The following is a 27,285-nucleotide window of genomic DNA, read 5'->3' on the forward strand; positions in this document are numbered from 1 at the left end:
TGTCCAAATGAAGGTTTACATCGTTACTACATGTAGTTTAGGGTGTTTTTTCAACGCATGAATCCTAGAAAGAAAGTGGAATATGGAAACAGTGATCCATTGATATTCAGGAAAAAAAAATCTGGTTTGAAATCTCGGTGCAGAATTGCTTGAAGTTTTCCAATGCATTTGAGACTATGCCTTCAAATGTATTTATTGCACTGCAGTCTGGAAAAACCTGAGCCCAGGCATGCTGTTAGTGTGCCTCAGAATAGAACTTACAACTTGGGAGATAACAAAACAAATACATAGATTAAAAAAGAGAGAGAAATGCCTTTAGATTCAGAAGTCTTTTACCGTTTTCCTCTGTCCTTTCCCATGCAGATAAAATTTTCATTCCAGTTAAACTTACTCAGAGTGATCAAAAGTGAGGCATTAAGACCTCTGTTTAGAAATGCTTAGCCTCAGGTTTTATGCTTTTCAAATAAATACTCAGTAAAGATTTTTCAACTTTTAAGTGGATTTATTTTATGCATCTGCTTCTATCAGTTAAGATTACCTTTAGTTGTGAGCATTGGCAGAGTTGGCGTTAGTGGCAAGACGGTTAACTCCTAGGTATGATGCAATGCAGAGAGGTACCTACCATAATAATTGCAAGCTAACAGAAAGCAGCTAAAATATAACTAAGGTTAAAAAGCAGATATTTGTACCAATGCAGTGTACCTGACATACTGAACCATAGCAAATCTAAGTATTATTTTATATTGTATGTGTAAAGTAGAACTTCAGCTATCTCTGTGTGTACCAGTGGTATCTTTAGATTGTTAGATATCTAAACTGATTGTTTCATTGTATTTTACCTGGGGCAGGGGGTGTGGGGGTGTGTATGTGAATATAAGAAGCTTTTTATTGTGGTACTGGTATCCTGCCTTAACGCTGCATTGTTTGTGTTAAGAATATTGAAGTTTCATGGTTAAATGCAAGCATAACTCAAAACTATGAAGTATTTTGTGAAGTTGCTTGCAGTTAGCTTCCCACCCTCCTGCTTCCAAAGGTTATACCTAAACTAGCCATGATGAGACAAGTACATGAAAGAATATGTAACAGTAAAATAAGTGAACTTGTTTGTACAACTGTTTAAAGTAAATGTACACAATAAGCTTCCTCTTCGATTTGTCTCTGTGTGCAGAATCCAGCCATTCCAATGCAGAAGCTTCAAGACATCCAGAGAGCAATGGAGCTGCTCTCTGCATGCCAAGGCCCAGCAAAGAATATTGATGAGGCTACCAAACGTAAATACCAGTTTTGGGATACGCAACCTGTACCTAAACTTAGTAAGTTTAACTGGACCTGGACATAAAATCTGTCTTACTGACCTCTAAAAGAATGTAGTCTTCTTTAAGTGTGGTGTGTTCTCTAAAATGGGTATGAAGTCGGACTGTGTGTGGTAGAGATCCTTAATCTTCTGTGCAGTGTGTGTGGAATTCTTGATGTTCTCTAGGAAAGTGCTTGGCCCCCTGCCTGCAAATAGAATGCAACAAAATACGGTGTTAAATCTCGTTCTGATGTTCTCTATAAAAATGGGAGATGCTATTGAAGTTGCGTTCCTTTGTATATTGTAGGTCTGAACTCTTGAACAACAGAATGTAGAAGTCTTTTCCCCTTCAGGGAAAATAAGAACTCTTAAGTGCTGACAGAGGGTAAACTTTGATGTCATTTATTTATTTATTCCCCCCCCAGCAGATAGATTTGCTATCACAGAGATAATGACTCTCCTGCTGTAGGCTACACTGTTTTCTTGCAGCTTCAAGTGGATAATGGTGCTTCTCTCACATGTGAACACTTCTACTGCTGTGTGTTCATACACTTCCTCCACAATGTACACTGCTTTGAAGGTAGTTTTCAGAGTCTGTTCTCTATTCTTGGTACAAAGTGAGATGGGGAGGTGACCTCTCCTTGCTTTTAATTTTGTAAGGAATTTGGCAGATTACTTTTTATACTGATCTGATCCCTGATAACACAGTTGGTAAATCTTACTCTTTGTTGGAGAAGGCAGTTGCTGACTCTTGCTTTTTCTGAATTGCTTTCTGAATCTTGTTCTTCCCCCTTCATTATCTTCAAGTTGAGCAACTGTAACTCTTCAGCACTGACAAAACTTGGGGACCACACAAGTAAAGCAGTTTCAGAGCAATAGCTGTCATTGTTCTGTTCTGCACGTTTCTCTCCATGGCATTGGAGACTGGTATAGAATAAGCAGAAATAAGGTAGAGTCTAAAGCACAGGAGCACTCTGCTGTCTTTCCGCAGGGCAGTATTTCACTTTAATCCATTTCTATAGCTTAATCCACAGTGATCTCATTTCTCCCTGACTTCTTTGCATAGAGAAGTCCAGAGCAGTGTCCTTGAATGCAGTATTTTCCACTGGACTGAACTGACCTGCCCTGGCTCTTCTCCATACAAACTATCCAGATACTTCTGTAAAACTAATGGTAGTAATTGTCACAGTAATCCTGCCCAGGTACTGGAAGAACCTAGCTGAAATAAGTTGATGTGCAAATAAAAAATAAATACTCTGGCCATGACAAAGGTTTTTCAGAGCTAATTCAGGTTAGTCAGTATATCTTACAGCACTTCTACAGAGATGACAGTCTCTCACTTGCCAGCCTAAAAGGACCAATACTTTGGCTCTAAAAACGATTTGTTAGTGTTGTTCAGTAGAAATAAGCTTTGTTGGATTTGTCCATCAGAGGTTTTGTTCAACAGTGTTTATGAATTGCTCCTTGATTTTTTTTTTATAACTTTTTCCTTTATCTGCTGAATGAACATATTGGGAAGTCTTCACTATTTGGCATGCGGGATATGTTGATTCAAGGAATAGCTTTTTCCATAGAAAAAGCTGGCATCTTTGCATTCAATTAACTTCAGGATCCTTTCGCCTTCTAATTAAGGTTGTTAGCACTAGGTTCTTTAGTTAGGCCACGTCTGCCATGTAGTGGCAGTACCATTTAGGCTGTTGATACTTTCCACAGTTTGCATAGACGTGCTGGTAATGATGATCTTCCAAATTGTAATGGCAGGATGGAAGATCAGGATTGCATGTCATTTGGGAAAAGTTCTTACTACAAAGGAACATTTGACAGTTTAGAGCTTGATGATGGTGATGATAGGGTTGAGTGTTTATGGGTGAGAATCGGGGGGGAAGACCAACAAGGTAGATGTGCTGGGAGCCTATTACAGACCATCCGATCAGGATGAAGAGGCAGGTTAGTGTATGAGGGAAAGGCCATGGATGTTGTCTACCTAGGCTTTAGTAAAGCCTTGACACCATTTCCCACAGCATTCTGCTGGAGAAACTTGGCTGCTCAGGGCTTGAATGGGTATACTTTTCTCTGGGTAGAAAACTGGCTGGATGGCCAGGTCCAAAGAATTGTGATGAGTAGAGTTAAATCTAGTTGGTGGCTGGTCTCAACTGGTGTCCCCCAGGGCTCATGATTGGGGCCAGTTCTGTTTAATATCTTTATCGACAATCTGGATGATGGGATCAAGTGCACCCTCAGTCGGTTTGCAGCTGACACCAAGTTGAGCAGGAGTGTTGATCTGCTTGAGGGCAGGAAGGCTCTGCAGGGGGGTCTGGGCAGGCTGGACTGAGGTCCATTGTGTGAGGCTCAACAAGGCTCAGTGCCGGGTCCTGCACTGGGGGCACAACAACCCCACGCAGCGCTACAGGCTGGGGAAAATGGCTGGAAAGTGCCTGGTGGGAAAGGACCTGGGGTTGCTGGTTGACCTGTGCCAGCTGAACATGAGCCAGCAGTGTGCCCAGGTGGCCAGGAAGCCAACAGCATCTGGGCTGGTGTCAGAAATTTCTGAGTGTGGCCAGCAGGGCTGGGGGAGTGACTGTCCCCCTGTACTGGGCACTGGTGAGGCTGCAGCTTGAATATTGTGTTCAGATTTGTGTCCCTCACTGCAAGAGGGACCTTGAGGTGCTGGAGCGTGTCCAGAGAAGGGCAACGAAGCTGGTGAAGGGTCTGGAGCACAAGGCTTATGAGGAGCGGCTGAGGGAACTGGGGGTGTTTAGCCAGGAGAGGAGGAGGCTCAGGGGGGACCTTACTGCTCTCTACAACTACCTGAAAGAAGGTTGTAGCAAGGTGGAGAAGAGAAGGTCTCTTCTCCAAGTAACAAGTGATAGGACAAGAGGAAATGGCCTTAAGTTGCACCAGGGGAGGTTTAGATTGGGTTTAGATTGGGTATTAGGAAAAATTTCTTCACTGGAAGGGTGGTCAAGCATTGGAACAGGCTGCCCAGGGAGCAGGGACATGGTTTAGTGGTGGACTTGGCAGTGCTGGGTTAATGGTTGGACTTGATAATCTTAAGGGTCTTTCCCAATGTAAATGATTCTATGATTTGGCAGGTGCTGCTCCACAGAAGAGAGACAGCTTCTGTTCATAGCTGTATAGCGAGGGACTGGAGTTGTAAAGTAAGGGAGGAGAAGAACGCATGCTTTCATGTAGGATTTTTAGGAACAAGTTTCGCATTTCATCAGCATCCCTTAAATGTCCTGGCTTTGCCATGCCACTGCTCCTGTGTAATCCTGTTGAGTTCAGGTCTGTTCAAATCAGTGGTAAACAGGATCTGAGCCATAGCTCGTTAGCTGTAAGTATATATTTCTCATGATGAGATCATGGTTCTCATGGCTAGCTAAATGCTGTGTATGTGCTGATAAAGAAAATAAAATAAATTGCTGTCCTGTGTATGAAATACTGGGCATCAGTTGAGGTAGAGTAGTTCTGTGCATATCTATAGATATCCTGATGAGATAGTCATTAGTCTCTATACAATTTGTGAGAATGAGAAATAGTGTAACTATTAACTGGTATATAGTATATAGTTATAACTAATAATACCTATTTTTTCCAACATTTCTGAAAAGTTTCATATTCCTATCACAGAATTATGAGGAAATACATTACATGAGTTCAGTGCAGGTTTGGGAACTATCAGGAAAGCTAGCAATGTAACTGTTCTTTTTTTTTTTTTATTTTTTTTCTTCCTCCTCCTCCCTTAAAAGATGAAGTTATAACTTCACATGGTGCAATTGAACCAGATAAGGACAATGTCCGCCTAGAGCCATATTCTTTGCCACAAGGGTTTATGTGGGACACATTGGATCTTAGCAATGCTGAAGTTGTAAGTACACAAATTTTTGTATGTATCTAAAATCATTGAAACATTCTGATTGATGTGTGTTGGTAAATCTTTGGATTTTTGTGTGTGTGTTTTCAGCTGAAGGAGTTATACACACTGTTAAATGAGAATTACGTAGAAGATGATGATAATATGTTTAGGTTTGATTATTCACCTGAATTTCTGCTGTGGTGAGTAGCAAGTTCCATACTCTGCTCTGGCTGGAGTGCAAAGAAGGGTGTTTTTATTACATCTTCTTAGGCAGTAATTTGTAATTATTTCTGTCGTCAATTCTAGGGCACTACGTCCTCCAGGCTGGTTACCCCAATGGCACTGTGGGGTTAGAGTGTCTTCAAACAAAAAACTGGTAGGATTCATAAGTGCCATCCCTGCAAATATTCGTATTTATGACAGGTAAAATGCACCATTACTTTTGTATTTGTAAAAGAGTAACACCGTGAAACAAATCTTGAGACTGGTATCCATTGCCATAGAGAACTTAAAAAGAGAGAAGGAGTCTCACTGACCATAAAGAGTCAGAAAAGAGTCAGAAAAAGAGTCAGAAGAATCCTCCCCTGCCAAAGAAAAGCTTGTCGGCTCCTTACAATGAAGACCAGTAATACATATTTAAGAAATTTTCTTATTGATGGATGATGGAGATAATAACATAGAATTTTCTGGCCCTACTGGAAAGTGTTTAAAGGATAGTCAGTCAGTTGGACTTCCTTGGCCAGGTCTTCATACACTGACAATCATAAAGAATTATGATACCACATGGCATGTGCTTGGCTGCATCTTGAAGTAATGCAATTGGTTAAGTCTTGATAGAGCTCTGAGAAAGGAGTGTTGCAAACACCTTAGACACAGCTTGCATATTGCACAATTTGCCATTGCAGTTGTAATATCATAGGTTAGTATTTGTTGCAAGTGTAATTTGTCACAGGCAAATTTATTCTTACCTCAAATTCTTCTGTCACAACATGGAAAACTACGGTTATGCAAATGAAAATATGCAATGTGCAACTCTTTTTAACTTTTCCACTATTTAATGTCCATTTAGTGTGAAGAAAATGGTTGAAATCAATTTTCTGTGTGTCCATAAGAAATTGAGATCTAAACGGGTAGCACCTGTACTGATTCGGGAAATAACCAGAAGAGTAAACCTAGAAGGAATTTTTCAGGCTGTTTACACTGCTGGAGTGGTACTCCCCAAACCTGTGGCCACTTGCAGGTAACCTAGGTGATGTTCATAATATCAGTTCATATAGCAGTCATTTTAAAAAACATTTTATGTAATTGGCTAGAAATAATAAAAGCATAAAATTTAAAAGAAATTAAATGTTGTGTCGTTGACTAATCTGAAGGCCAGAGTGTTTCTCGGGGTGTGGGGTTTTTTTTTTGTTTCTTCTCTTCCCTTAAACTGCTTCTCAAACTAAGATCTAATTTTGGGTTTATTTATTGTATCTTAAATAGACTAATAGATGTTTCTGTTGCATGGCTTCCACCAGGTCAACATTGTATACCTGTGTCTTTCAAGTGGCCTGTTTCCCAGCTGGGATAATTCCCTGCTGCCCTGGTTGCTTGCCAGAGATGGCAGAGCATTTCTGGGAATTGTATGATTTGCTTTTTTTGAAATACTTTCATCTTTCCTGGGGAAAGGAGGACTTGATCGGCATTTGATAAAATAGGAAAACTATCACGTGAGAAGAGTTGTATGTGATCAAGTATTATTTCATTTGCTTGGAATGGATTTTATTTCTACTGGGAAGAGTTCAGTTCCAGCAGTATTGCTTCAGCTGTCTAGCCTTCTGGAGGACAGGGTACTTTCTGATTTGAAATTGTTTATACCTATCAACACCAAAGATCCTGTAAATTTATGTAAGGAAGGATGGAGGGAAAAAAAAAAGCCATGCTGTGTTAAGAGTAACCATGGGTGTTCTATTGCACAATGATCTCCTAGGAAGAGGAGATCTTCAAAAAACTACTTGTACGGACAGGACCCTCTGCTCATGTCCAGGAAAATAAATGTTACTGTGTTAAGTATGGTAAGATTGTCTGGGCTATGGCAGGTACTAAAATGTTTAGCCTTCTGATTACTCATTCTGTAATAAAAAGCATTTGCTTAGGTTCGAAATGCAGTGATAGCAGGCCTGTTTAAAAGCTACTGCTTGGATACAGCTTTTCCTTATCTTTTGCTGCTCAAGGTTCTTACAGACATAGTACAGGCTTGCTTAGAAACAAAATTTGAAGGGAGAGGGAGCAATGCAAGAAAATGTATGCAAGTAAAGCTGACACTTAAAATACTATTTAATCTCATTATTTTAATTTTTTTTCCAGATATTGGCATCGATCACTGAATCCCAGAAAACTGGTGGAGGTGAAATTTTCACATTTGAGTAGAAACATGACTCTACAAAGAACAATGAAGCTCTACAGACTTCCTGATGTAAGCAGTATTACTTGTAGAGAATCCCCACAGTTATTGTGAGGCCCAAAATAACCTTCCATCTGTCTCTGACAGCACCAGCTTTTCTGTGGAAAGGCGGTGCGTGCAGGATGTTAAAAAAAATAATCTGTGGCGGATGAAAAAGACCTTGAGGGCTGTATTAAACAGAAGAGACTATTTCTGGAAATGGAGGTCTGCATATGGAGAAATTACGAAGTTTGACCCAAAAGCCTTAAACAAACAAACTAAAAACCAGAAACCTTGACTTCATAAACTTGTGGGCTTGAGTTGAAGGTGCATGACTATTCTTGGTGTGATTAATCTGATAAAAGATTACTGGAACAGAAAATCAACAGTTCATGTCTTAATTCTCAGAGAAGTCCCTCAGAACTGTCAGAGTACAGTGGGATTGTTGATCCACTCTTAATTCACAGATTTTTCTGTTCTGTTAGAGAACATTGTTCTTCTGCAATGAGCAGGCTCAGCAAAAGACACCTCAGGATATTGTGTACTGTTTATTTGCATGGTCTAGCAAAAAAAAAAAAAAGTGTTCTGGCATAGCTAGGTCAGTTAAAAATATTTTTTTCTCGTGTTTGCAGTTAATAGTTAGGCTGGCAAAAAGCCTTAGGATGCATTTCCATGACAGGGCAAATCACTGTAAGTAGTCTAAGATGTACTATTAAAAAATTTCATTGCTGTAATTAATAGCCTTTAGAAGCTAGTCTAAGCTTTATTATTGGAAACAATTTCTTTGCTTGTAAAAGCTACCATTCTATTTGGAGGGATTGCAGAATATCCTTTAGCTGTACCATATCAGTAAACCTTTTTTTATTTAACAAACCCTCTGTTTTGGTTAAAAAAAAAAAACTTTTTCTGACTCATAGTACTTTGTAAGGATTAATGTGACTTTGGAGAATTTTGTCTGTTGGTTACATTTAGCTTGATGCTGCAGGTTCTCTTATTACTTACATATTTGAGTAGTACCCTAAGCACTCTTCGGTATAAAGCATGTGCCATGGTTTGATCTGAACTCCTGCTGCTGTCAGAGAGACTCGTTTCCTGTGCTGCCTGCTGCACATGCAGATTCTCCCTTGGTGTGCAGGACAGCAGTTTTCAGAGCTTAAGCATTAATAACCAAATTAATTAGGTTTTAATCTTGCAGAGCTAAATATAGCTTCCATCAAATCTTGAAGACATTTTTGATAGTCTAAAAAAGCGCAGCAGACAATTTCAAATATAGGTTTTGGTGGCACCTCTGTTACTGTTTCTCATGGAAATAATGCATTACAATAGGAAGAGAATAGCTTGCTCACAATACAAAAGTGTAACTACAGAGAATTGTTAGAAACAACAGCAGTTGTACCCTAATCATCTTCCTTTATCATAAAACCTAGATTTCTACAGAAAAGTAAATAATGGAAAACAAACATCTTATCTCATTCATAAAATTTAGCTGAGGCAAACATACTGTACGTAGATGTGCAAATAGAAAATAGGTGCTTTGAAAATCAGCTTCTAAAACTAGGTGATGTAGGAGTTCATATGCCTCAGCTGTTTGTTTATTTTTAGATTGGACTTGGGAGCTTCTCCCACGTAAAGTAAAGATTTAATCTTTGTGCTGATGTTTTTTCTTTAGGTCTTGTGCTTTGCGTTTTTTTTTCCTGAGAAGGGTTTAAGTGCTGCTGAGGATCTTTATCCTCAGTTTCAGGCTGTTACCAGAAACAGTACTGTCATGCAATTTTGTTCATTCAGGCCACACTGTCCTGTCCCTCAGCACCAAACACTTCCTTGCATTTTAACCTCTTTTCTTGCTGTCCTTGAAATATCATTGCTGCTGGGAGCTCATCTTCTTTTAAGAGGAATTAATCATTCCTAATCACTTTAACAGTTGGTATTAAAAAGGTTTTCAGAAATAATAAATACTGTAATTAATAAATATTGCCCTCAATGAAGGCTGTGTTTGTGCATGTACTATAGATTTTTTTTAAAAAAAGTTATTTTTGTTTCTTTTTTTTACGTTGTTTAATCTCTTGAGCAAGGAGCTTTCTGAAAGAGGTAAATTTTGACTGTGTTTGGGACAAGGACAGAAACATGTTTGTTTCTGTATGTTTTTCCCTGACTGATTGAGATCCTGAGCCAGGATACTGTCTTGAATATATGCCCAGTGCAGCTTGGTATGTGGAGCAGAGAAACAAATTTTAGCCCAGTTCTGTACACTTTCCCTCACTTCTGGAGCTGCAAATAATCATTTACTGGTGGCCATTCTGAGCATTTCAGGGGGATAAAGATGTTTCAGCCCAGCTGCTTCTCCTCCCACCTGCTCCAGCGTATGGCTTTAGAAGGAGGACAGAGTCTTGGAGGGAGCCGAAATTAACCTGTCATATTGTAGTTCATAAAGAGGTTGTGAGCGAAATAGGGCATAGGAGGAGTCATGTTGATAAGTCAGATGATTACCCTTATAGACTCAGGGCATTTAAAAATCTATGTGATGTGCTATTGTGGAGGCAAACCACAGTCCCAGGCTGGTCAGGAAAGCAGGAAGACTAAAATGTAATACACAGGCCAGAGCTGTGGCAAAACGTGCCTTGATTTTTTTTTTTTTTTCATCTGGCTGCTGACTGCCAGAGTATGTGAATAAGTAATTCACCCAGAATAATGCCTTTTAAGCAGAGCATAATCAGCTATACTAATTTCAGGTTTCTAGTAATCAAGCCTCTACCTGGCTGCTCTTGCAGTTGACATTGCAATGATTAAAGCGATACGTGCCCAAGTATGTAGCTCAGACAGATGAAGCAGGATAAATGAGCTCTGAAAAGAGCAAGCCTTAGCCTCCCTAAAAGGAAGTATTCAGGAAAGCTAACAAAAGCTGGGGAGAAAACTGTAATCACATTTGCTTTTTTAAACATTAATTGCATTGTACTGGAAAGCATTTTTTTCCTTTTCTGATGTTTAAAGTTAAGTAAATAACGTTATTTGTTAAAATACTGCAAGTTTTTAATTTCAGGCAGCTGTAAGTTATGAGAAGCTTTCTTATTAACAGAACAGCAGTTGTGCCTGTATAGAAAGTTGAGTTAGCAAGGGAGTTTGCAAGTGTAAGAATAGGAGGATTTTTTTTTTGTTAAATAATTTCTAATTAAACTTTGTCAGCTGGCTTGGGTTTATAACTTGATTGTAGTTTTCCTAAGTTTGAATAGCAAGTGTTCTTGTCTTCACATTAACTTCTGATATGCAAGTTGCTTTATGTTTTGTTTCTGTGCCTGGGCCCCAGGTAGTTTAGAAGGTAAAAAATAAAAACTGACCTAAAAAAAAACCCCAAAAAACATAAAAACAAAAAAACCCCTACCAAAATACATAAAGTCTAGGCTGTTGGCAATGGTATCTCTTTCTCTGGAGAAATAAAGCTGTTTCAATAATGAAATATAAAGATTTAAGTGCCTCAGACTGTCTCAATAATTAGAAGAGGGGTAATTCTGGTTGAAAGCTGTTTGTAAAATAGCATAATGAATTAGGTGGCTGGAGTAAAGTAGGCTAATAATGAATGCATTATAGCAAGTGGAGTGACTCTGCAACCTACTTTCAGCCTTTGCTGTGTATGCAGTTTTACATTCAACACCTTAATATTTATTTTTCTTTTATTTCAATAAGGCCACAAAGACTTCAGGTTTGAGACCAATGGAACAAAAAGATACTAAAGCAGTACAAGAATTAATCAACACTTACTTGAAGCAGTTTAATCTTGCTCCCGTGATGGATGAAGAAGAGGTAGCCCACTGGTTCCTGCCTCGGGATCATATTATTGACACTTACGTAGTAGAGGTAAAACATGCCCTAACTACTTCATGAACGTATGTGAATGCCACTTAAAGAGGTTCATGTCAGCATCAAGTTTTTGAAATGCGGACAGTATGAAAAGTATGTGCAATAGGTAGAACTTGATACAGTGATTCCAAGCTTCGTTCTTTGTATTGCATTCTGTTAATGAGAAAATTGTGATAAACTGCAGTGCTCTTATAACAGGATATTTTAAAGAATTTAGAAATTTCAAAATATCACTATCTTGGAAATATTACAGTAAAGAACCTTATTTATTTTTAAAAAACCCTCTTGCATCTGCATTCCTACATTTTTTTTCCATAGAGAAATGACATGATAATAAGCAGTGGTCTTCAAATCCTCTTTTTTAGAAAAAGAGGAAAAATGATGCAATGACTGAGATAAGGATTTGTTTTGAATGCAGTATCATTCTCTCAGGTGTCTGAAGTTTCTGCCATACACCAGTTAAAAATTCTTTATTTTTAAAACAAATTTTAGGGGAATTATGTAATTATGTTTTTTGATGGTCTGCTGCAGTAAAATATATTTTTTCCAGTAAAAGAGCATGCGTGTATTTATGTGTATGAATTTGTGTGTGTACATATATAATATATATGTAAAATAGAGAAGTAAAAATTAACATCCTTTGGCACCATCATGAGTTGCTGTTAGCTAGGAGTTCAGTTATCTTGAAAATTACAATCTTTGTCCACTAACAAGATGAAGAGCATCTTCATCTGTTCCTACCACTTACTCTTTCCTCCCCATCCTGCCACTCTCACCCTCCATCCTGTTGGTCACAATACCTCTTGCAAAAAAAGCAGTGCAGGAATAGATTAGCATTTGGATCGGAAGTCCCCAAGGCATGGTTGGAATAGCTACAATAAAGCTAGTGGAGAAAGATACTCTCTTCCCTGTGAGTCCCTGCTAAATCAGTTGTAAAGGTTGTATTTAGATAGTGTATTCCTTTAAAAAAAGTGATACGGTTATTTGAAAATGATCAGCACTAACATCCTTAAACCCACCAGCTCCTCACAGAAGCTGCAGGTTGTGAAGCTCGGCATTCCTACACTGCAACCTGGATTTGGGCAGGAGTCTCAGCTGAATTTAGAAATTCAACTGCTGCTGGAGATGAGAGGTCCTGCTCAATCGGTTGTCATTGTCCAAGCTTAGCTTTCTACTTTGTAGTGGGTCTAGTGCTCACTGGACTCTTCCATGGCCTAATTTAATCTATTGTCCCTCCTTCTTCCCCCACTCCTCTTCTTCCCTCCTTGCTCCCTGGCTTGGTTTTTTGCTTTGTTGGTGAGTTGAAGCCCACAGAAGACCCCACAAGCACCGGCATCAGCATGAGTGTGCCATTGACAGTGCCATTTTAACTCAGTGTCGCAGTCTTCACTTGCTTGTTTTGCACTCTCTCTTGAATTAGTTTTCCGCTATACAAAATGTAGATTTGTTAGTGCTTAAAATCTTTTTAAGACCTGTGTGACCTGAAGAAGTTTAGTGTCAGATTTTTAAGTCATCTTTGTAATGTGCAGAGCTAAAACCTTGAAGTACTCTGTATAAATCCTGAATTAATATTTTCATCATCTTTACTGAATTTAGTGAGTGACTTCACTTTTCTGTTATTTGTTAGTTTAGTTCTACTACAGATTCTGTACCTGCTCTAAAACAATAGCTTTTTTGAATGTGATGGGTTCAACTCTTTTACTTTTTACTGTAGAAGTACTATCAGTTTAAGGACCCATGTGAGGTCCTTCATTGAGCTCAAAATAGTGGGCACCAGTCATTCAAAAATAAAGCAAGCGACAACAGGCATCTGTGTGTCTCCTTTGCCTTACCTTCTTGGAGGTATTAGGAGACCCAGTCGGAACAGGAGTGAAAATCTGGGTAGTTTTTTTGTGCTCAGCGTGTCGCTCATAACCCATGTAATAATTTCCCATTTCCTGCTAATCTATACTTGAAAATGGCTAAACTTCATTAGGTGCATGAAATAGTAAAGTTTATGTAGGATGCTTTAGATTTCTGTATAAGTACCTCTCTGATGACTACGGGTCGTACTAGAATTTCAATGTATTTTAGCACTGCTGTCTAGTAAATAGATTGTGCTTGTTGATTAATAATTACTAGAGCTGATTTAAATATATTTTGTATACCAGCACTTTTTTTCTGGTTTTAGAAAGTTGAGGAGATTATTCCTCAATGTGAGTGAGCTTCATCAGATTTATTATTATTTAATTTTTATTTATATAGGTGAAATAAAAGATAAATACTTATTTGATTTTTTTATTTATTATTATTTTAAAATATTCTTTTACAAATAAGTTACATAGGAAAAAAAATCTATACTTTTTTTTTGGAAGTGTGCTTTGTTAGCTTTGTTTATAGCATGCTGAACCTGAGAAACAAACAAATGTTTTGGCAATTGGTTGCCAAAATGTTATTGGTATAATAAAGTAGAAAAATCTAAATGTTTGTCTCCTTTTCTGAAGTGATCATTTCAGGCTTCAGTCTCCCTTTGGTGTATTGGTACGTCCTTGGCAAGAATTCGATTTCTTTAAATCTTAGCTGAGATTACCTGTTACACCATAATACTTACAGCCTGTAGAACTGTGCTGCATTTATTACTTGCCCTCTGTAGAACTGCCGTGCTAGCCTAACCAATAACTGAGCAGTTACTTTTAATTAATTGACTTTTTTTTTCTTTTTGGTAGGGCTCAAATGGTACTTTAACAGACTTCCTGAGTTTCTACACATTACCTTCAACAGTGATGCACCATCCTGTTCATAAAAGCCTCAAAGCTGCCTACTCCTTTTACAATATTCATACAGAGACCCCCCTCTTGGACTTAATGAATGATGCACTCATTATAGCTAAATTGGTAAGTACTGGGGGGTGGGGTGGGGGGTGTTTGCTTCTCTCGCAAAACTATTCTTAGGAGTAGTGGTAGCAAGATAAGAACTGGCAGCAATTTATCCATGCCATTGCATTCTGTTTTCTTTTGCTGTCTACAGCACAGAGTGCAGTTGATGTAACATATGATATATATAAATATATATATAAAAATATAAAACACTATGCTTGTTTTTCCTTTTTACTTTGAGTGATGTTAGGGAATGACAAGTGCATGAAGATTAAGCATTTTCAATAGCTTGAACTGTGTTAACATCCAAGAGCACACTGATGACCATACTCACTAAACACCAGAAAAATGGAAAGTGTCACTTAAAATAGTTTCCCTCCGAGATGAGTTAGTAAGTTCTGTTAAATACATTTTGTTTAAACTATTTTTTATTTCTACAAAATGTAAAAGTTCATTGGTGCAAGCTTTATCATTTTATCTTGTTAATAATTGCTGCCTGTGAGCTCTGTAGAATGTCATGTGGTAGCTTTTAAGCACACCTTCATGCATGGAATCACACAGATAGATGGTTTCATTAAATGAAAGGAAGAGACTGTGTAAATGAAGTTTTTAAACATAAAAATTGTAAGAGTTTAGTTCTGTCTGAAAAACTAACTTTCAGCCCTGAATCATCAGGGTTTCGTGGGAGTGCAGTGCAAACACCAATGGCAGTGTAGTCTGTGGTATGGAGCTGGGCTCGTGATGCACAGCCCAGCACTCTGAATGAATTCTGAAACCTGTTTAGCTCTGGCAATTCACAGCACCACAAAGGCTTCATCCAGTCCGTGGTATCCATGCTAGCAACTGTTCCTAACATGCTGCAGAGCACAGGCATGTTTTCTGCTCCTCATGCTTGAAGCCTGCCCCTCCCAGCTGAAGTGTTGCTGCCGCACTGCTTGCAGTATTACACCTACCAGATGAGTGCTCAATGCAAGCAAGTGCAGCCGACCACGTTCAGAGCTGCCTTCACTGCATGTGGCACAGGGATTTCTGTGTTGATCCTGTGTGAAGCCAGTGGTCATCTGCAAAAGCAGTATCTGCTTTCAGGCTGCAGGAAAGCAGCCACACAGTATTCAGCTTGACTGTCTCAGCCTTGTTCGTGCAGTGCTGCAGCTGAGCTGGTATCTATGATGTGAACTGCTTGCTGAGGCTTGTTGACTTATAAGCAGTATTGAGCTGAATAGCTGTTTGGCAAGGAAAACTCCTGGATAGTCATTGGGGAATATAGAACACCATTTCAGGCTCCAGAATAATACCAATGGATGTTCAGAGACAGATTTTGAAAGGCATTAAGATATATGAAGATAGGGGAGGGTGGCTAGTATAATTTTTGGAAGTGGCTAAAAGTACTAGTACTACTTATTCTTAAAAATCGAAGTGGAAAAAGGAATAAACATTGGTCTCCATTTGAAGTGTGGCATAGGGAGCTGAGCGGCTGGCCATTCAGTGCGCCACAGGTGGAATGGGTAAGGAGGTCTAACTGCAAGGCTTTGCACCTTCCTCTGTCTACATTTCTCTCTGAATGTGACGTGCAATTCTTTTCTTTGAAATGGATCACCATGTAGTTAGAATACTAGCGATTAGATGCCAGTGGATTGCCGAAGTACCTGCTGGGCCTGGCTGCATCATTGGATGCCTAATTACATTTGCAGATCTGACACTTGGACTTCTAGATGAGGAGAGGTGAGGGCAAGGGAAGCAAAGTGATAGTGCAGTCCTATTCTCACAGCCTTTTGTTTACAAAGGTGCTGGGTCTGGCTGGGATGGAGTTAGTTTTCGTCATAGCAGCCCATATGGTGCAGTGCTTTGTATTTGTGACTAAAACAGGGTTTGCGCACCAGTGTTTTGGCCATTGCTGAACAGTGCTTGCACAGTCTCAAGGCTTTCTTTCACCACCAGTGAGTAGGCTGTGGGTGGGCAAGAAGTTTGGAGGGGACACAGCCCAGAAAGCTGACCCCAGCTGACCAAAGGGATATTTCACACCATATGATGTTGTGTTCCGTAATAAAGGTTGAAGGAAAGGAGGAGGAAGGGGGCAGGGGGGTGGTCCTGCTTATGGCATTTTATCTTCCCAAACAACTATTATGCTTGTTTGAGACCTTGCTTTCCAGGAAGTGGCTTGACATCTGCCTGCCAGTGAGAACTAGTGAATTAATTCCTCTTTTTGCTCTGCTTGTGCATGCAGCTTTTGCTTTATTTCTATCCACAAATCATCTTGCCTGTCTTCTGGTTCCTTCCAGCCCATGGGAGGGGAGCAAGCAAACTTGAGTGGGTGTTTGGCTCTTGACTAAAGACAGCCCACCACAGTCCTGTCTGTACGTTACTCCCAGAGAACGCACTTTGGAGGTCCACATTCAGCTCAGCAAATTACTCTCAGGGTGTGCGTGTCGGTTTAATGTTGATTTTATCTTCATATTACACTATATAACATTATATTGGCAATTGGAGAACAAAATGACTGACCTCCAAAGCAAAGCCCAAAATCTGGGTTTATGCACTTGGGCTCCATGTATTCTGCATGGAAGGAGTGGGATTTTGCAGCAGGATAACACCCCAGCATCCCCCCAAACCCTGAGAATTTTATTGTTGAAGGTGACACTAAGTTTCTAGATCTAGAGCAGGAGAGAGCTTATAAACAGGGAAGAAGTTCACTTCTGAGTCTGCTTTAATGGTCTGGCAGAGCTGTGAGGCTGATGTTTAGACCCTGAATTAAAACTACATCTGTAGACTTTATAATTTATTTGAATTTTGAGTACTTAATTGCAGAGCTTCATTAGTGTGTCTGTAACTACAGTGTATCTCTATTCTACCCCACTTTGCTTCCTGCCCTCTGAGATTTCTACTAACTGTCTATTACTAACGTGGAATATTTTAAAATTTACTTCCTGAGATGCCAAGTGTCAAGTCCTTGCCACCTTATTTGTCTTGTTTCTGTGTGGTTTTCACAGCACGTTTACCTTAGCGTAGTTTCATCTGCACACGGAATGATCTTTGTGTAAGGTAGTGGGGAACCTTACTAAACGCACTGTCTGTGCTTGGTGACTTGCTTTTAAATAGCCCTGAACTTATGGGGAGCTTAAAATGCCCTTTAACCACCCTTTTTACCTGACGTGGGGTACTTATTTAAAAGAAAAAAAATACATCTAGTTTTTGTACTGAGTAAAGAACGTTCCTTACCATCTTCTTGTGCTTAAGTAACTGAGCATTGTTGCTTTGTAAGTTATTTTTATCTTAGAGCATAGAAAGTCCTGCCGGCGCATTGCCTTTGTGCCATTAAGACTCCAAGATCTTAAGTCAGACTCCCTTGCAGTTAATTGCAAATAAATGGACTTTTATATGCAGACCCCAAGCCAACTCAGCTATTCATACGTGATGATTGTCACTGTGATGGCTTAACAAACCTTGGTATTATGTTGCTTTTTAAGAGTTCACAGTGTGTGGAATCTGAGTATGTCTGTGTTGCTGCACAAAACTCTGAAACTAATTTGGCTGTGTGACTGTTCTGAGAGCAGAATGGCTCTTGGAGTGGTGAATTTGGGAGGCTCATGGAAAGAGGGGTCGGTAGAGGGTGCATGAGTAGGGGAGGGAGAGTAACGTGAAAGATTGGAGTTCTAGAGAAAATGGCATTTCAGAAAAGGGCCAGATCACAAAAATAAATGACTGAAAACCACCATAAACTATTTATGCAGCTTTAGCTGGAATATGCCGCATGTGTTTTTTACAGTCATATACAATGTTTTGACAGACATCTAAAAGGATAAAATAATGGATAATGCTTTAGGGACTGTTCAGACCTTTACCCCTGAAAGTGGCTTTAAAATTCCTATGCTTCTGGAAATAATCTTCAAGCAAAGTTGTGCCTTACACTTCACTTTTTATTGGGAAAATGTGTTTGTGTGTGTACCTACTTAAAAGGCAAGATTTATTCCCTTGTCTGTTTTTTCCACCTAATTAACCTAGTCTCTTGGATGTTGTATGCCACTGTGTAAAGTATCATTTGTACATCATTTGAAACTTTAAAAAGTAAAATTTAAAAAATGTTTTGCTATTGCCAGAAAGGATTTGATGTGTTCAATGCACTAGACTTAATGGAAAACAAAACATTCCTGGAAAAACTCAAGTTTGGGATTGGAGATGGAAATTTGCAGTATTATTTGTACAACTGGAGGTGTCCTGGCATGGAATCTGAAAAGGTAAGGGAGAAAAAAAGAGCTTCTGAATTGTGTTAAGTATAATAGTACATTAATCTACATTGGCCAAAATGGACAGAAGTTTTAAAGTAACTTTTTTAATTGGTCATATTTAAGATCCATAATTGAGGTGCAGCAAATAAATGATGTTTAGAGTTATTGCAATACTTAAACTAAAATACCATATTTTTCTTCTTATTTTAGGTTGGTCTTGTATTACAATGAGGACACTTACGTTTCTAGAACTCTGAGGTCATCATTTGAGTTAATTTGATCTCCATAACTCTTGGAACCGTATTGTTCAAGAGGAGTAAAAGCACAACGTCAGTGATACTGAAATAGTCCATTAAACCTGAACAATGAAGACATCCATATGTGACCAAATTTATGCATTTTCAGATAGATCAGAAGGTCCATGAAACTCTGCTATTGTCCATGAAAAGAATAAAAGCACATTCATTTAAGTTTCAAAGCTTAGCTTGCACCTTGATGAGAAGAAGGTATTTTTTTTTTTCCACTCTGTAGAAAAGACTGTTTTGTACAAACTGAACTTCAGTGGTGGATTAGGGTACAAAAATATTTGCTATTATGTGGATGAACTGCTGCATTTCTATTTATTAAGTGGTGGTGTATGTTTGTCAGTGTAACAGAATGAAGGATACAAACTTGAGTATCTTTGCTTATTTACTTCACGTGGATATCATCATTTGGGGGAAAATCACGAAGTATGATACGTTTGTAGCTCTATGAAAGTCCTGGATGTTTTTGTAACTGGAGCAGTATGACAATGTACTGGTTTAACTAGTGCATTTGTTTCTCCATAAGCAACGCTGCCAAATCAATAAAAATACAGATTTGTACTTTGATCTTCAATAGATCAGTGGATTGATTTAACGGTATCGCACTGTTCAGTGCAGGTGTTATCTATGTTGCCGGAATGATAATACATTACTGTACTTAATTTACAGTTGTGGCACAAAACCTTAGTTTTTCCTCAGTAGAGTAACATCAGCCTGTGTGTAAAACTAAGAACTTTAGTAGTGCTATCAGGATATTTATAGTTTGAATGTTTTCAACGCTTCTGCGAAATTGCACATATTCCTTTGTCTACTTTGATTTCCTATGAAGTCTGTAATTCTAATGAAAAGTATCTTGTGTAAATACGTATTCATAAATTGTTCCTGGTAGTGTTTTTATCCTGACTTTGGAACAAGAAGTTTTGCTATATATGTGGCTGGTAGGCAGAAGAGAAATGCTCCACCCTCAGTCCTTGGAAGTCCCCTGTACTGCACTTCCTGAAATGTAAGAGGGCTGATCTTTGTTGTTGGGGGGAGCTCTTTTAATTCCCTCACAAATGCTCGGCAACCAGAGCGGCTTCTGAAGCACTTTATATGCATTCCAGCATAGTGTCATAGCTAGATATGATAGCAGTTCTTTCAGCTCACGGATGCTGCAGTAGCGTGAGCACCAAGAAAATCTGCAGTAAGAAACTGTTCTAGCTGAAAGTGCCAAATTGTGGTAGTGAAGCCTCTGTGCTGTGAGCGTCTTTTGAATGTGACTTGACTATCTCATGAAATGCAAATGTCTAAACTTTCCTTTTAAACATGCCTGTAATTCTGACAGCAGATTTTGCTGGAAGTTGAATTCTGTACCTGAAAACATCAATTTAGATGAAGATAAATTTGTCTGTTCTTCATAACTGCTAGCCCTACCCACCTCCTTATAGCAGTGGGGTTTTTCTTTCTTCCCGCACCTTTTCCAGTGTGTGAATGGTTTGTGGTTTGGCTTCTTGTCCAGTTGTGGTGAGAGGATTCTGCCCTAGAGACAGTGATAAATACTTTCCCTTATAGCATTATAGCTCTGTGATTAAAGCATCTGACCTCCTTCAAACAAAGGAAGGGATTGAATGTGGCTTGTCTGACCCCTGGGTGTGCACCAGCTTGGGACCTCACGAATTTAGAAGGGCTCCAAAGGAGATCTTTCAGACATCCAGTGGTGAAGTTGGGCTTCACAGCTTTGGCCACTCATACCTGCCTGCTAGCAGCAGTCATAACAGGGAGTCCAAGCTCCCTCCGCACCATCTGTGTGAGGCCTGAGCAGAATTAAGTGCCTGAAAATGTCATCAATGGTGGCGATAATCTGAGGTAATGAGGAGGATTTAATCTGAGCTCCGTCAAAGACTGAAGTTCTTAACTCCCAAAAGGCAGGAAGGTGCCTTCCTGGCTGGGCATTCACGTTGGGGCCCGCTGGGATGAGGAGGAGGTTCACCCAGGGGCTCAGTGCATTCTGCTTTGGCTCTAGAGAGCCCTGGCCATCCTCGCCCAGCTGCTGCTCGGTGTGAGGTGGGAGAGCAGGGCATGGCGCTGTCCTCAGGGCTAAGGCACTTCCTTGCCAAGAAGTGGTCATGGCCCAGCTCTCCCTAATCTGGATGGATGGTGTTGAATACTAGATATGCTCATGTTCTCTGCCTTCCCTCCCCTCAAAAAAACACGGGTGGAAGAAATGGTAGGCAGACATTTCCTTTTCTCCTCTCTTCTCTGAAATCAGAAGGCAAATTGTCCCCGGTACTACGGTTTGGAAAAGTGTTGAGGCCATGATGGGACCAAGTATGTCCAGACAAAAGACATACTTGGGTTTCCTGGGCTTCCTGCCATCTGCCTTTCTCCCCTAATCTCGGGGATGTGGAGGAAGGAGTGTGACCACTCTTGAGCTCTCCTCTGGGAAAATGGTGCCCATCTTGAATCCAAGGGGTAAAATGCCTCTGTCTCATTTTCTGGCTCACGCTGCATGCTAACTGAGGAGGAGGAGGGCAGCCGTGCCCCTGTAGAAGTTGTGCAGCGCTGCAACTGAGAGAGAACTTGCTGGGCTGGAGAGCGTGAGGGAGGTAGGCACCTGAGCCTGAGTGTTGGGGCAGTTCCTGGGGAGCTGTGTTCGTGAACCTGTGTGTGTTACCCAACAGCTGTTAATCCAACATGCTCTCCTCTGTCCCTGCCGAGAGCTCAAACCTTTTGGCTAGCCACGCTCTGCACCTCCAGGGCTTTGCTGGAGGTTCACAGCATCAAGAGGATGTGAATGTTGAAGGTGTCCCAGCCTGCACCCATACAAGACGACTCAGGAGATGGAAATTGTGACAACTCACTCTTGCTTCTTAAGCAGGTACTTAATGAAAGGTTATTATCCGTGCGGGTGCCACTGTCAGCTTCTGGGTAGGAGAGGCTTCTGTGGCGTTTCCAAAGTTGGACCCGTCTGTTCATTAGGCTTGCTATGAACAGCTACCAGGTAAGACTCCTCAAAACCTAGCAGCCTGTTTCACAAAGACTGGCAAACTTAAAGACTTGCTCCACCACTTTTCAAACCAGTCTTTTGAAATACCTGTGATTTCTTTCCCAGAGTCATTTCCTATCTGCTGAAGGGACACAGCTCCCTGAAGAGAGCTATAGACCTGGGCAGGCAGCGAAGTGCTTGGAAGATGGCTGCCGCCGCACTTGGGGTCTTTAAAGGCCAAGATTTAAATGTTACAGTTCGCCAGCATGGGAATTAAATACACTAATGCCTTCAAAGTTTTATGCTTTCAAAAAGCCAAAATGGGGTGTATTGGGGACTATGAAACAAGGCATAAAAACCTCACTTCATTTTGTCACCCTCGGCCAGGGAGGGCGAAAGTTTTGGCATTAGATGTCTTGGTTTTGTTTAAGCTTCAGGGAGCATCATGCCTGCAGAATCATTGCTACTGCCTCCCTTTGTAGTTGGTATTGTGAACTGAAGTCACTTCTAAATAAAACTAAAATACAGATTAATAAAATCTCTGAAAAGTGTAACGTCTACATTCCGTTTGTAGGGAACAACAGAGTAACTCAATTAAGGTATTTTGTGTTTTTTTCTATAGTACCATACTGAACTTCAGCTTAAAATACGGAGCCCCAGGTAAATTCCTAGGCTGCCTGAATTGCAGCTCTATTCCCTTCCTCCGACACAACTATCTCGCTAGGAAACTGTTCGTAGTCCCTAGTAAAACGAAAGGAAACTCAAAAGTTAGGTGGTATGTTTTCAGTCTTGTAGCAGTTACAGCTGTCATCTATTTTATATACAACACTATGCGGCTTATCTGGATTCCCTGGGAAATAATTTTAGACTCCATTTAGAAAGCAAATTGAGTTTTGGTTCGTTTACGTTTTCTCACAAGGATGTGCGTTAATAGTTTCTGTATGGCTGTATTTTTTCAAAATGCAGCGGTAGCAATTTGGTTTTGTTCTGTATTTGAAAACAAGTTTTTCCTTCAGCATAGCAGGTACCAGGTATTAGATGGAAGCCAGGTCTGCATGCATTCTTGACCAAAACAAGTTTATTGTTCAGCAAACTATGAAAGTTCACAAAGGAAGTCCGCCTGTGCTGTTACAGCTGTTTACTTGAAACAAGCATTGAACCAGCTTTGAAAGAGTTATAACAGCATGGACCTTTGTTTAAATAAACTTTCACTTTTGGTATTGATTTGTTTGAATAATTATGCTTGACTCAAATCCATTTTGCTTGAAGCATGTTCATCTGTATAAAATACAATGTTTGATGCTTTGCATTAATTCCAGAGGTGTACTTCCTATGTCTGAAATTATTTGGCATGTTCGTTATTGATTTTAACCCTGTGATCTCCAACTGCAAAAGAAATATTTACCCCCAGGTAAAGACTGACACCCAAGTTTAAGCAGCATTTTTTATTGAAGCAGAAAGTACCTCAACTGAATGTAACATAAAGTTTACCTTGTATTCAAGTGCTTTGCACCATAAAGCCTAACAAGATAGTTCAGTTAGAGCTGTATTCCATATTGCATTAAAAAAAATCAGTTTGATACGAAGAGCGAAACTAAAACCAGTTATGCTGAAAAAGCTTTTTTCTTTTTGCGAGGTGGTTTCTTTATCTTACTTGGATTTGGAACAAGTTTCTTGATTTTCAAAGGCTGCAAAATGACATTTGAAAGATCCTGCTGATTGCTTTCCGTACACTTCCGCTTCTGGCCTGCGAGCTCATCCCCCTGCTCCTCTGCAAGCTGCTCTGTTTCCTGATTTTCTGAAGAATCTGTATGCACATAAGCCACAGATTCTTCAGTTCTGTACTGAAACCATGGCACTTCCAAAGCTGGTATCTTTGGAATTATTGCTTCTATTGCTTCTGTAAATTTATCAGACTGCTTTTTAAAGCCTAGTGCTAGAATGGATGTTAAGCCAAGAAGTGGTGCAACCGTTTCACTGAGACGGGGAACCTGGCCTGCTGGTGTGGCTCGACTTGCACTCAGCTGAATAAGGTGCGATGTGATCATGGCAGGTTTTGCAGACTTGCAGACCAGCAAGAGTAGCAGTTCATTTTTTTCCAATGCTTTTGTAACTTCATTCACTCCAATAGCAAGCTGTCTTCTGATACTTATGTCAGTCCATCCAGGTTTTTGTTGATGGTCTTCTGTTTCCTCTTCTTTAGGGAGTTCACTGGTGCTCGCATCACACTTTCTTTCCATTTGTTTTTTTGTCAGGGCACGTTTTTTCTTTCTTGGAGTCTCTATCTTTTTAAGTCCACTATGTTTAATCCTTTCTTCTAAGGTCTGTAGTATAAAATGCATATCTTCTCCATCTATGGTTTTCCACTGAAAAACAAAGGGGTTATCTAGACATGTTTTTACAGTGGTTTTCTTTGCTTTACGAAGCGTTGCTGTCCCTGGCTGAATTACAGACATCCTGAGGTTGTTTCGTGTTTTGCCACTCTAGCTGTGAAGGGAAGGAAAAGGGAGACATTAGTGCAAATGCCAATACTGGACTGTTTGCTGTGGACATCATTACCAGAAGATTCTCTATGGAAGGCAGAAGAGCAACATCACATCTCAAAGTGATACTGGCAAGGACCACCCTCCTCACATTAAATCTCTGCGCTAACCCTTAACAAATCCTCCAACAAGGCACATGCTGTGCTGCCCTTTTTTTTTTTTCTTTAATAAATAAAAAAACCCAGCAGACTGGACAGTAATGAAACACCAATGACAAGAGACCCTTCTGAAGCTGAATGAAAGCAGCTGGAGGTATTACAGATTTAAAGAAACAACAACAACAAACAAAACAAAAAAACTGAAAACACAACCAAAAACCAAACCCCAGAACTACAAGCTGAAGGACCTCGCAGTTTTCACTGTTGTGCAGCTGTGTTGTAGCAGTATTATGACATGAAGGGGGTAAAAAAAAAGAAAAAAAAAAAAAAAAAGACAATCACAACATGAAACAAGCTCCAAGTTCCTGAACTGATTTAGGATTTTTAAAACTTTAATTTTCTTTTTCACTCTTTAATCAATTTCTTCTGTTTGTCTGCATTTAGAAGTTATGATAGAAATCTGCACACTGTCAATTTGTGCTTTCAGTGAAGGAAGGCGATTCTCTACAGGCCTCCAGAAAGTTCAGAAGGGATCTTTTGTGTCACTTGGACCATGCCTTTAGGGAGGAGAAAAATTAAATGGGAGCAGAGAAAGTGTAATTCTTCTAGCTCTTACTGATCTAGTCCAGAGTAACGGTGAAGGCAGGGCTGATTGCAGGCCCTGGTTAGTTTGGAAGTCCCCACACTCCTGCCTGGTTTACTGTAATTACCATCTCCTTGCTGAACCAGTGGTATCGTCATTATTGCACACAAGCTTTAAGAATCAGCTCAGGTTTCAAATCGGGCGAAATACGACGACTCTCCTCAGTTTCCTAGTTACCCAAGTAGGCCCATGAACAGCATTTATGTACATCTTGAGCAGCAGCCTTTAGATACTCACAAGATACCATTTTGCTAGTCCTATCTGTTCTCTGTGTACTGGCCATACGCTACCTTTATTAAAAAAAAAAAAAAAAAAAAAGGCAAATGCCATCTTCACTGAAATTCCCCCAACAGTATATGTACTGCCATAAAGCAACATCTGGATGAAGGGATTCTCCCTTGTTCAAACCCTCATCTGGAAGCCAGCAGGAGAAATGCATCAAACAGAGCTGTATCAATGCAATGCAAACTGTGAAGTTGTTACCCACTGTGAGAGTCAAAACCACAGGAGTAGTTTTCAGGGCTACAATAAAGCACTGTGCCCCTCTCGGTACTCCCAGGAGAGCCTAGGAAATGTCCCGCAGGGTCGCCCCCGCCACGCTCCATCCAGCCCAGCTGAGCGCTGCGGGGGTGAGCGGGGGTGAGCACCGTGCGCCCCTCTGCTTGCCAGCGCCCAGGGTTGCATCAGGGATGCGAGACTGCAGATCTGCCAACTTGTTCCATCGGTCCTTTGGGGAGCTGCGCCCCTGCAGTTATCCCTTCTGCTTACCATTGCAGTGGCAACAACCAGAAAGTGGAAACAACTGAGGAATGGAAATGCCCACTAGAAAACTTATGTGTGACGGAGGTAGAAATGGAAGCTTATGACGGGTTAAGGGAAAAAAAAGGAAAAGCTCTGGGCTATCGTTTTTAAAAGCTTTTCATTGAGGGATGCTCTGATGACCTTTCACAAGGTAGACAGCAAAGTCAGCAGCAGACCTGCGCATGAGGACGGCGCAAAGCACGCGCGATTTCAGGTGACAGATGGCACGCTTTACAAAACGGGCACAGCCGAGGGACGCGAGCACGCAGAACGGGAGATACGGCAACGCGGCCAACGGCAGCCAGGCGGAGCGGGTCCTCCGCCCCGCGCCCCCGCCCCCGCTGCCCGCGGAAGGGACAACCGCGGCCACGCGGCCCGCGCCCCCCGCCCGGCACGGAACGGAACAGGCGTTGCGGCCGCCCCCGGGCCCCAGCCCTCCCGCGCCCGGGCCGCGGCAGCCGCCTCCCCGGGACCGCCTCCCCCTCCTGCCCGCCGAGCGGCCGCAGGCCGGGCCCAGACCGGCGCCCCGCGGGACCGCGCCGCCCCCCCAGCCCGAGCGCCGGGCGGCAGCAGGGCCTGGGCCGCCCCCGCGCCGCCGCCGCCGGCAGCGAGCCGGGCCCACCTGCGCCGCGGCCTCCGCCGGCCGCCCCGCTCCCCGCGCACACGCTCCCGGCCGCAGCACGCCGGGGCCCAGCGCAGCCCCGCTCCGCCCCTCGGCCCGCCCCGGGGCTGGCACAGCGCGGTCCCCGCCACCGCCCTCCGGCCGCCCTCGGCGGCCGCCGCCCGGCGGGGCGGGGCCACCCGGCGTGGGGGCCGCGTGCGCGGCGGGCCGGGGGAGCAGCGCGGGGGCGGCCGGCGAGGCAGGGGGGCGGGCAGGGAGGCGGGCGCCTGGCTCGGCCGGCCGAAAGGCGCGCCCCTAGCGGCGGGCGCGGTGCAGCGCGGAGCCGCCGGCTGCGGATGCCGGTGCGAGGCGGGCCGAGCTGCCGCAGCCGCCCGGTGTCCCTCCCCGGGCCGCCGCGCAGGGAGCCGGCGCGTTGCCGTGCGGTGGAAGGCGGCGGTGCGGGCGGCCGGCGCTCGGCGGGCCCCGGCGCAGGGGCTCGGTGTGAGGGCTGCCGTGCGGGGCTTGCGGGGGTGACGGCAGCTCTGCCTTGTCCCGCGTCTCCTAATGAAACCGCGGCCAAGCCGACAGGTGCTGCCCCGGGACCTGGGAGCAGGCGGGGCGCTCTCCCGCAGCCGTCCGGGGCGCGGCCACCCCGCGGCGGGCGGTACCGGCGCTGCCCCCGACGGCGGCGCGGGCCCCTCGCGGAGCTGCAGGCACGAGCCGGCGGGGGTCGTTCCCAAGTTTTTTTAAATCTCCTTTCACTTCCCGAAACGGACTCGTTCCCGGCTCAGCTTAGCCGGCGCGCGGCGGGAAGCGCTCTTCGTACC

At 42.0% G+C, this 27,285-nt stretch overlaps 2 protein-coding genes across 3 annotated transcripts in view; one reads left to right on the forward strand and one right to left on the reverse strand.

Moving 5' to 3' along the window:
• Window positions 1-19,688, forward strand: part of NMT2 (N-myristoyltransferase 2) — a 32,724-nt gene extending 13,036 nt beyond the window's left edge. For both annotated transcript variants that reach the window (XM_080386369.1, XM_080386370.1), the window contains exons 3-12: window positions 1,169-1,313; window positions 5,044-5,162; window positions 5,259-5,350; window positions 5,457-5,573; window positions 6,220-6,390; window positions 7,497-7,605; window positions 11,251-11,421; window positions 14,130-14,297; window positions 18,374-18,511; window positions 18,713-19,688. In XM_080386369.1, coding sequence (XP_080242495.1) covers window positions 1,169-1,313; window positions 5,044-5,162; window positions 5,259-5,350; window positions 5,457-5,573; window positions 6,220-6,390; window positions 7,497-7,605; window positions 11,251-11,421; window positions 14,130-14,297; window positions 18,374-18,511; window positions 18,713-18,733 — 1,251 coding nt within the window. In that variant the 3' untranslated portion in view covers window positions 18,734-19,688. The remainder of the gene's footprint in view (window positions 1-1,168; window positions 1,314-5,043; window positions 5,163-5,258; window positions 5,351-5,456; window positions 5,574-6,219; window positions 6,391-7,496; window positions 7,606-11,250; window positions 11,422-14,129; window positions 14,298-18,373; window positions 18,512-18,712) is intronic.
• Window positions 19,689-19,968: 280 nt separating this feature from the next.
• On the reverse strand, window positions 19,969-27,220 carry RPP38 (ribonuclease P/MRP subunit p38). The gene is made up of 2 exons (XM_080386417.1): window positions 26,480-27,220; window positions 19,969-24,259 (listed from the first exon to the last, which is right to left on the reverse strand). Exon 2 carries the CDS (start codon window positions 24,226-24,228, stop codon window positions 23,377-23,379), a length of 852 nt encoding a protein of 283 aa, XP_080242543.1. The 5' UTR covers window positions 24,229-24,259; window positions 26,480-27,220; the 3' UTR covers window positions 19,969-23,376.
• Between the last annotated feature and the right edge of the window lie 65 nt (window positions 27,221-27,285).

The sequence above is a fragment of the Falco punctatus genome (genome assembly GCF_963210335.1).
Source record: "Falco punctatus genome assembly, chromosome: 4".
NCBI lineage: Eukaryota > Metazoa > Chordata > Aves > Falconiformes > Falconidae > Falco > Falco punctatus.